The sequence below is a fragment of the Pinus tabuliformis genome, chromosome 9 (assembly GCF_031772625.1).
Source record: "Pinus tabuliformis cultivar Carrire ecotype Pingquan chromosome 9, CPIR1, whole genome shotgun sequence".
NCBI lineage: Eukaryota > Viridiplantae > Streptophyta > Pinopsida > Pinales > Pinaceae > Pinus > Pinus tabuliformis.
The window spans coordinates 1,580,869,825-1,580,880,773 of record NC_142307.1 but is presented as its reverse complement, the minus strand read 5'-3'; the positions used below and the strand labels follow the sequence as shown (position 1 = coordinate 1,580,880,773).

Sequence of the window (10,949 nt, the reverse complement as noted above, 5' to 3'; positions counted from 1 at the left end):
TTGGACCTATTAATCCACCATCTAAGCAAAAGAAGTATATATTGGTTTGCACTGATTATGTTACTAAGTGGGTAGAAGCCAAGGCATTGCCTTCTGCCACTGAAAATTCAGTTGTTCAATTTCTTTTTGAGGATATTTTTACTCGTTTTGGTGTCCCAAGAGAAATTGTGACAGATCAGGGAAGTCAATTTACATCTAAATTGATGGAGAAGCTGATGGAGGAATACAAAATCAAGCACAGAACATCTACTCCATACCATCCGCAAGCAAATTGTCAAGTGGAATCTACAAATAAAGTTCTTGAAAGCATCATCACCAAGACTGTTCATCTTCACAGAAGAGATTGGGCAGAAAGGCTTCCTGAAGCCTTATGGGCCTATAGAACTACATGGAGGAACACAACAGGACATTCTCCCTATGAACTTGTTTATGGGAAAGAAGTCCTGCTCCCCATTGAGTTCCAAATCAAGACCTTCAAAATGGCAGTTCAATTGGGGATGAGCCTATCAGAATCCCAAAAACACAGAATGGACCAGCTAAATGAGCTAGATGAAATAAGACAAGATGCAATTCTAAGGACCGATCTAGTTCAGCACCAAAGAACTAAGTGGCATGATCGACACATCAAAGAAAGAAAGTTTCAGAAGGGAGATTGGGCACTATTGTTTGATTCCAAGTTTAAGGACTTCAAAGGAAAATTTCAAACTCATTGGCTTGGACCATATGAGATTGATGAAGTCTTTAACAATGGAGCAGTTCGAGTGAAGACCATTGATGAGTTTCAAACTCCTCTCATTGTGAATGGCCACCGATTGAAAGTCTACCACAAGCCACTTTCAAAGGAGGAATTTGTTAAATTGTTCCAAGAAGATTCTGCAATGAGGCTGGTGGAGAAGAATTCTTCTCCTCCATCAGCCTAATCCTTGTTTCTTTCAATTAAAAAAAAAAAAAAAAAAAAAAGGTCTCTTGTATAAGCCTGAAAACCGGTGTATGTTTATTAAGTTAAATGAGTGGGGTAGTGTATGTTTATTGTTGGATAATTATAAAATTTAAAAATGGGTATATATAACGGATAAGTATATTAAGGTGGGGAATGGGCGGAGAATGACGGGCTCAGCAACCCTAGCTATGGAACCCTTCTGACAGGGGTTTGCAGGCCGTCCTACGGCCCTGTAAACCCCACCCTCACCCGTACTGTCCACTCCGTTTCTTCATTGGCTTCCGTGCCGGCTTCAGTTTTCTCCCCCGCGCCCCATGACTCCCTTCACCTTTTTTAACCTTGCCCTCAGTTTTTACTCCCTTTTACCTTGGTTTTTTTTCTCTTCTTGGCTACCTGATCCTCCCTGCATCGGAACGGCGCCCACCCTCCGGATCGGCCGACAGCTCTTCGTAGGCATCATTTTCACTGCTAGCGGGGAAAGCAACCTGCTGTTTCGATCTCTCACCTGCTCGGGCTCAACTATTTCTCCCTCTGCTGCCGGTGCAAACCCTAAACGGTTACCAGGTTTCGAGGAGAGCACTAACGGGCGGTTACCTGTTTACCGAGGAGGGAATATTGCAGCTGTCGACATGGACTCAGAGGATGTGGATTACTCGGAGTCTCCGCTGGCGGATAGCTCCATCTGGCGTTCCACGTTTTCTACATCTGGGGGTCTACACAGTGGGAATCTGTCTGCTAGTTTCGAAAACCTCTCCCCCCCCACTGACCCATCTCTCCCCTCCCCCATCTTTCCTGGCGAGCCCTCCTCCTGGAACTCCTTCTCGGTCCCCTCTCCGGCTACGCTGGGTTTCCTGGCGGACTGTTTACAACCCTCCCCGAACGGCGAACCCCCCCAACAAGCGGATTTACCCTCCCTTACCCCTCCTCCCGTTATCCCTTCAGAGACCCCCTTACCTCCCGTGACAAACCCTCCCATCTCGGTAACAAACCCTCCTTCGATTCCTTCTGCCCCCTCTGGCAGCTATCACGCGGTCCCTCCCCTCCCTGAAGCCATCCCCCCCCCCGGGTCTAACCCTCTCCCCCCCCCTCCTGTTCCCCCCCCTGCGGGCTCTCAGGCAACTGTCAACCCGGGCCGTATGTCCTCCCGCCCCGCCAAGAAGCAGCGCTGTTTTAAATCCACTGCGGAGGACGCTTTTCTGAGACTGGAAGAGGATATTCGTTGGGGGGAAGCTATGGATCTGGCGGACTGCGTCCTTGTGGGTCGGATTAAAGGCAGACACGCCTCGGCGGCAAAATTAAAGCAATGGGCGACTGAGATCTGGGGTCAATACCTCGCGGAGATTCCATCGGTCCAGACTTTTGTGCGAGGGTGGTTCGCACTCAAATTTGCACGGGCGGACCACACGAGCTGGGTCCTTTCATCGTTCTGGCATTTTGAGAAAGCCCCGGTCCTTCTCAAACGATGGACGCCGCTTTTCGACCCGGAGACGGAGCTATTAGGCATCGGTCCAGTCTGGGTCAGATTACCAGGGCTGCCTCTGCAGTACTGGTCTGAAGATATCTTCAAGAGAATTGGAAATGCACTTGGCACCTTCATGGAATCAGACAAAACATACATAGCGACGGGCGCGATGGCATACGCAAGAATACTAGTGCATATGGATACCAGAGGGGGGGTGCCGGAAAACATCACCATACAATGGAAATCCACTTCAAGAAAGCAGAAGCTCGATTATGAAGGCATCCCCTATAGATGCAGAAGATGCCACCAGGTGGGTCATCTATACAAGGATTGCCCCCTCCTCCAGAAGACCCAGCAGACAACATCAGACCAGGACCTGCACACCACAGAAGGACAGCCAAACCCCCCGGTGGCAATGGCACCAAGAACGGACCACATCATCACATCGGACACGGTGGAAGCGCCTCCTGCACCTCGCCGCAAGAAGCAAGTCTCAAACTCGACTCGGCCTCCATCTCCTCCTCTGACGCGATCCAGAGCTGCAAAGGGTGCGGTCTTCTCCTCGGGTACGTCCTCTTTTTCGTCTGCCTCTGTTTCTCATTATGCATCTATGAGTTTATCTTCCTCGGGTATGCCCCCCCCCATCAGAATCCCCCCTCCCTCTTCCCCATCTGCCCTTGACCTTGTAATGGATACATACCCTTCCCAATCCCCTTCGATATATGTATCCTGCCCTATCCCGAGGCCATCTGGTCTTCCCATCTCCTCCTCTCATCCCTCTTTCCCCCACCCTTCCTTTCCTTCGCCCTCCCCTTCTGTAAACTCTTCTCCGAGATACCCCACCCGCTCGACCACCAAGCTGAAAGTCTCGGACTCCATTGGGCTGTCGGTGGAGTCCCTTATCCTCTCGCCAAAGCAGGGGCGGGGTCGACCGTCAGCTATGTCCATCGCACGAAAGCAAATGGAGGATGAGGTCCTCCTAGGCAGACAGCAAACACTTCTCAGGGCCCTTAGAGCGCAGGACACCCTCCCCCACCCCCCTCCATGAAAATCTTGTCCTTCAATTGTAGAGGGCTGGCCAGCCCCGATAAAAAATCGGCCCTGAAGCGTCTTCTTCTCACAAACCCTGTGGACATCATCTTCCTTCAAGAAACATTATGTAAAGCAGACTCTGCAACCTCCATTCTTGGTTTATGGCTGCCTGGGTGGTCTTTTACAGCCATCGATGTATCAGGCCGATCAGGAGGCATCGCTATTGGCTTTAAGAACAACACCATTCATCTAAAGAATATCTGGGGTGGAGGGGGTTTTCTGGGGGCTGATATATATTCAAAAGACATGGAGGAAAATCTTAAAATTATAAATGTTTATGGCCCCTGCCTAAACAGAGAACTTTTCTGGCAAAAGCTTCTCGGCTCCCCGCTCCTACAAGCTGAGAACATTATACTGGGGGGAGATCTGAATTTCTCAATAGGCTTCTCTGAATCATGGGGACATCAGGCTCAAATCGACCCCCTCTCTGATTTTTTCGGACAAATGCTTGAGGATCATCATTGGATTGACCTCCCTACTGCAAAAATCCAATACACATGGAAGAACAACAGAACAGGGGATCAAAGCCTAGCCAGGAGGCTGGATCGTTTCATCATTAAAGAAGGACTATGCAACCAACACCCTAGAGCCAGACAATGGGTGGGCAGCGGTGGGATCTCGGACCACAGACCAATATACTTGGAAATGAGCGCAAGACATCAGTCCCAAAAGGCCCCGTTCAAATTTAATGCAACTTGGCTTCGGGATCCCACCTACATCAAACAGATAACGGACTTTTGGAAGGCACATCCGATTCCGGAAGAAGTAGACCCAGCCACTGGCTTTGTCAGAAACCTCTCCGAGATCAAAGTGATTTCAAGAGAATGGGCAAAATTGAAGAGACAACAGGATGATCAAACTATTTCTCAGGCGGAACAAGCTATAGAAGCCCTTGAATCCCACTCAGATGGTACATTCTTATCCCCAGATCAGAAATCCATGTATGAAGACCTCATCAAAAGGAGGACTCAGATTCTCAGAGACAGGGAGGACTCCTGGCGACTCAGAAGCAGAGCCATATGGCTCAAGGAGGGGGATGAGAACACAAAATTTTACCATCGTTTTGCAAATGGGCGGAAGGCGATCAATACTATTTGGGAGCTACAGGATGATCATGGACATACGGTTAGTAGGCCTGGAGAACTTGCTTATCTAGCCTCTTCTCACTTCAAAAAAATATACAAGGCCCCAGAACAAGCAAGTCTACTTGAAATCATGAGAGTGGCAGAACTCTTCCCTAGATTCGTGGATGAGGAGGATGCAGAAGAGCTCACAAAAGATATTACTTTGGAGGAACTGGAATCCACCATCAAAGGCTTCCAGAAGGACAAGAGCCCGGGACCAGATGGCTGGACCATTGAGTTCTACTCAGCCTTCTTCGAGCTGTTGGGGCAGGACATCCTCAATGCTATAAATCACTGCAGCCAAAATGGATCTATCCCCTCAAGTATCAAAGCCACCTTCATAGCCCTCATTCCCAAATCAGACAAGCCTGTGTCTTTTGATGAATTTAGGCCTATCTCGCTCTGCAACTGTCTCTATAAGATATTGGCCAAAATCCTAGCAAACCGGATCAAGCCCATTCTCTCGGCCAATATATCCTCTGAACAATTCGCTTTCCTCCATCGGCGACAGATCCATGAAGCTATTGGTACTGCACAAGAGCTTCTACACTCTATGCAAAGCAAAAATCTGAAAGGAATGATCCTCAAGGTGGACCTCTCAAAAGCTTTCGATAGGGTAAATCTGCTATACATCAGAATGCTCCTCACCCATCTGGGTTTCCCCTTCCTTTTCATTAAAAGAATAATGAGTTGTATCTCTGATGTCCCGTTCAGCGTTCTCCTCAATGGCTCCCCAACCCCCTTCTTCACTGCTGAAAGGGGCCTCAGACAAGGCTGCCCACTTTCCCCCCTCCTGTTTCTGCTCATTATGGAAGGGTTAAGCAGACTGATTGCATCTGAACACAGAAGAGGAAGATTAAAAGGGATTAAAATCTCGGACAACTGTTCCCTTACACATCTACTGTTTGTGGATGATGTATTGATCTTCTTAAATGGCAGTATGGCTGACACATCGGCGCTAAAATATGTTTTTGATCTCTTCCAGAAAGCAACAGGGATGGTTATAAATGTACAAAAATCTACCATAACAGAGATTGGTTGCACTCCTCAAGAAGTCATCTACACAAAAAACCGCTTCCCTTTTCATATCCACCCTATAGAGGAAGGGCTGAAGTATCTGGGTTTCAGGGTGAAACATGGAGGATACAAAATAGCTGATTGGATATGGCTAATCACTAAAGTGGAGAAAAGGATTAATGTCTGGTATAATAGATATCTCACGAGGGCAGGAAGACTCACTCTTATAAAAGCAGTGCTGGAAGCAACGCCGGTGTACTGGATGTCTCTGGCTTGGATACCAAGAGGGATTTTAACCAGGCTTCAAAAAATATGTTGCAGATTCCTATGGAAGGGGAATAAACAAGGAAATCTCTTCGCCTGGGTAAAATGGGATACCATAGCTAGACCAAAAAAATGGGGAGGCTGGGGAATAAAGAGACTAGACTTATTTGCAAATGCTCTGGCAGCTAAGTTGGGATGGCAACTCCTCACATCACATAGTCTCTGGAAGAAGGTAGTTATGGATAAATACATCGCCCCGGAAAGTATATATAGCTGGGTATGCAGGGAACATAGAGGAAGTGGAAGACATTCAATCATATGGAAAGCAGTTCTCAACTCTCTTCCCCTAATTCGAGAGGGCCTCACTTGGAGAATTAAACAAGGAAACTCTGTCCGTGTTGGTATTGATCCCTGGATCGGATGTGGAAACATGCACAGTCTACCTGAACAGCTTCTAACTCATCTCAGGGAACAGGGAGCCACGCATATTGCCCACATTGCAGACCAGGAAAATTCCAGTTTTCTCCATCAGGCTTGGAGGACATCACAAGACCTTCATATTCCGGATCACTGGAGACAAGTATGGGAGTCATACACGGAGGCGCTCACTCAAGCACATATCAGAATATCGGAGGAGGAGGACGAGATTGTCTGGGCACTAGCTAAAAATGGTTCATACACCCCAAAGGAGGGATATCTGCAGCTCATGCATACATCTCAGCCAGACAATACACAGCAATGGTGGAGATCAATCTGGCATCTTAAAGCAGCCCCCAGAACGCGCCTTCTCATGTGGGCTATTCTTTTCAACAAAATACCAACTGGAGCAAACTTAAAAAAGCGATCCTTCTATGGACCATTCTGGTGCCATTTATGCAAAAGGAATGACGAAGATACTGAACACCTCTTCCTCTCCTGTCCGGTTGTCAAAGAACAATGGTCTTTTCTCTCTTCACGCTCCCCCTCTCTCCATCAATGGCATGGGCTATCCATAAGCGAAGCCTGGGAAAATTGGCAGCAACAACACTCTGGAAAAGACAAGAATATCCCTCTCCTTATGTGCTGGTCCATCTGGACAGCAAGGAATCGTGCAATCTTTGACCAAAAACCTCCTCATTGGCCTGTTCTTATTGCACACCTACTTGCGGACTTTGCTCTCATTCCTGATGATCCTCCACCTGCTCCCCCTAGGACCATTACCCCTGAGCTCATAGATAAATCCTTTCCCTGGGCCTATTTTGATGGCTCAGCCCAAGAGGAAGGTTGTGGGGGGGGAGCCCTCCTCTACCTGAGAGAAAACCACTATTTCATGCTGCAAATACACCTGGGAAGAGGCACAAACAACTATGCTGAGCTCACCACTGCAAAACACCTCATTTTTTTTGCACATGAGAAAGGCTGCACAAAACTACAATTGTTTGGAGATTCAAAGATTGTCTGCAATTGGCTCACCAGAAAATCATCATGCACTGCTTTCTCTTTGAGACACATTCTGGATGAGGCACTCAGACTAACAGATGCTTTTGAAAAATTTGAATGTCGACATATCTACAGGGAGCGCAACACTCGGGCGGACTACCTATCCAAGCAAGCAGCGCAGAGGCAAGAAGCGGACTGGCTAATACAAGAAGACCTGGATGGAACCTTCTTTCAGCACTATCACAGACCCTTTGATGACTATCAGGCTCAAAGGGACACTCAGAACTGAAAGGGGTCCCAATATGCACAAAGTGCTGTTTTTGTTCTTTATTTTCATGCTTATTATATATAACTGTTATAATGGACAGCATCGACTATGGCGGACAATCGTAGTCATCTCTCTTTTTTTGTTTTTTTGAGGGCAGCACCTACAGCTGCACAGCAAACAACAGTCAAACACAGTTTATACATGTTTCTTTCTCTATTTCACAGATAGTCTCTTGGATTGATACCTCTCCGAACTCCCTGCGTGGACAAACAGTTCGGGGAGAGGATGGTTTTTTTATGATCGTATATCTGTTTCAGTTTTTTTTGGAACATTGGACAGTCTCCTTCAGAAGTTTTGAGAGGCATCCTGCCTCAGTATGCATATGCTCAGCATCTACAGAATGTAATTTCTTTTGACTTAATAGAAATTACGACTTTTTCCACGGGAAAAAAAAGAAAGCCTGAAAACCAATCTTGGATTGGCGGTCTTATGCAGAAAATATAAAGTGAAAATCAGGGTCACCTGACACTTTATATTTTCCAAAAAAAAAAAATCTCTCTCTTTCTCTTTCCATTTCATCCGCCATTTTGTCCATCCCATCCGCCATTTCATCCATCTCATCATCTTCATTCCACTTCATTTTTCTTCCAGATCATTCATTCCATCTCATTTCCACCAATAAAGTCCCTCTTAGGACTATTCCATTCAGTTAAGTTTGTTCTAATCATCTTTGTGCAGGCAGAAAAGTGTTGATTGCAGTTTCCGCAGCTGATACAGAGTTTCCGCAGCTCATACACTCTGTCTCTGCAATCAAAGCAATTCTGTTTTCAAAAAGGAAAATTTACAGTTAGAGGTATCATCATCAAAAGAGCAGCAAGGATACATAGCACCTACAAGGCCAGAAAGCAATCAAAAGTTAGCCAACATAATCAACAAAGGGATCAAATGCAAATGTATGAAGGTATGTTCCAAATTTTTAACTAACAGTTTGATATCATTTATGTATGGTTTTCAAATCATGGTAGGAGGCACTTAATGTAATGATTGACAAGATCCTCGTCCACTCCTCGTCCATGATTCTGCGTAATCCACCTCACCACCTTCCTAACGGTCCCTAATTACTATTGATTCGAACTTAATACGAACTGCTCTTCCATTAACTACTCGTACCTCAGTGACGTGTACTGGTGTACTACGGCTCTTCAAATGATCATTTCCGCAGCCAAGTGTACGCAGCCACCCGACGTTTAGGGATTTGGCCGTTGTATCCTCTACTCATAACTCCACTTCTCGCATGCATAACCTCATCTTCGTATTGTTATCTACTCCCTCACTCCACCGTTTTCACTCTCGTTTCCATACACCACTCTGTTATAGCCGTAATTCCCACTGTTGAGCACTGTTTTCCCGTGAAGCTTTCTCCTCCAGCGTTCAAACACCACTGTCAGAGCTGCAAGTGAACTGATAACCGAAATGGGAAAATTGTTAAGAGCAGAACCGGAGGGTTCGAAATTTTTAGAGGGTTACCCACAGATAAAGGAAGCACTGCAGAAAGCCAAATGGTTGAAGTTCATCCAGAAGTTTAAAGGGTACAATAAAGAGGTGACAAAGGCATTTGCCCGGTCATTTAATGGAAATACTGTGGAGGTAGGAGACCTGCAGTTCACCATAACAGAGAGCACCTTGGCCACAGCAACCGATTTTCCTCAAAAAGGAGAACGCTGGTTCAAAAACAGAAAAGTTGAAGATCAAGAGTGGAAAAATATGCTCAAGAATCCAGGTATGGATACCTCCATTTTCACTAAGGGAATCCCTGTACGTGTCATTAAGGAAGAGTGGACTTCATTACTGTTGCTTATTCAAAAATTTTTAACATGTGAAGGCCGCTTCGGTGTCATGTATGTATACCATGCAAGAATCATGATGCACTTTATGAATGACCATGCTATCAACCTACCTTATTTCTTGTTAGCTAGTCTAAAGAAGATGAGTGAAACTGTTCAGAAACACGTGGGAAACATTGAACCCCACTTGTCTCATCATGGACTCATTAGAATTTTAATTGAGGAGCAGTTGAAAACTAAAAATGATACATGGGAGAAGTTTCTAGTTAGAAACCATTTTCAAGAGATAGCCGAAGCCTCTAGCAGCTCTCCTAGGATACCCAAGAGAAGTAGGAGAGGAGGGAGAGAAGTCACTGCCCAAGAAACTGATGTAGAATTTGAGGAAACTGCCCAAGAAACTGCTGAAGAAACTGTTCAAGAAACTGTCCAAGAAATTGTTCAAGAGGAAAAGAAAAAGGGAGGCAGAACTAAGAGACAAAAGAGGGATAAAGGGAAAGCCATTGTGCAAGAGTCATACCCTTCACCTGAGCCCTCAATTGAAGAAGAATCCCAAACACTAGCTGATAGACTTGCTCAACTCCATGCTACTGCCCTCTCCAAAAAGAAACAAAAAGAAAAACAAAACAGTCAGCCAAAGAGTACTAGCATGCAAGTGAGAAGAAGCAGTAGACTTATAGAGAAGAAGAGTGTGACTAAAGAGAAACAGTCCCATTTCATTGATTTGGGCACACCTGAGAAGACTCCAATTCGGCTAGATATTGAGCTAAGTCCTCCAAGAGAGGAAAGTCCTTTCCAGCAAGAGAGAGAAAGCAGTTTTCAAGGATTTGAATTTAGGCCAAGACAAACACCTGACATTGACCCTGACCAACAGGAGGCATATGATTATTTGGAAACATTAGAGCAATCTGCTGCCGGTCCTAGCACTGTCTTGCCCCTTGAACAACAGGTTCAATCTCTGAAGCAAGAAGTATTTGAGCTAGAAGTCCTGAATCGCCATATCAAACAGGAAAACGAAGCATTGAGAGAACATAGCAAAGTGGACAAAATGGTCCACGACAACACAATGCTTCATTTGGGTCTTTGGCAGAGAAAGAACAGGAAATTGAAGAGGAAATGCAAGAAATTGAGCAGGGCCTTGGTTAACTTGAAATTCAGGTGCTTGGTTAGGAAACCAAGAGCAAATTTGGCAACAAGGAGGAAAAGGAGAAGGTTGGATGTCTTGGCAGAGGCATCTGAACATCTGGATTGAAAGATTATGACAAAGTTTTGGTTGCATGAGGACATGCAACACCCTCATAGTGGGGGTATGTTGAGCCTCAAACCTGCACTCATTTACCTATCCTCCCAACAGCTTTTTCCTACTCACTTCTCTCTTTTGTCATCATTTCCTCCATCAACTTGTTCAATTCATTGCATTATATGTCTTTTTAACATGATTTGTTGACTGTGCTAATGATTGACTGTTGGTTTAGAATTTTGGTACAAGTGCTGCAATTCCGCAGCTAATACAGCGTTTCCG

The 10,949-nt window shown here is 45.7% G+C and overlaps 1 protein-coding gene across 1 annotated transcript; it reads left to right on the top strand.

The window, feature by feature from the left end:
* The first annotated feature begins 2,076 nt into the window (after positions 1-2,076).
* On the top strand, positions 2,077-7,607 carry LOC149154735 (uncharacterized). The gene is made up of 2 exons (XM_089444216.1): positions 2,077-2,968; positions 3,622-7,607. Exons 1-2 carry the CDS (start codon positions 2,077-2,079, stop codon positions 7,605-7,607), a joined length of 4,878 nt encoding a protein of 1,625 aa, XP_089300342.1.
* The last annotated feature ends 3,342 nt before the right edge of the window (positions 7,608-10,949 follow it).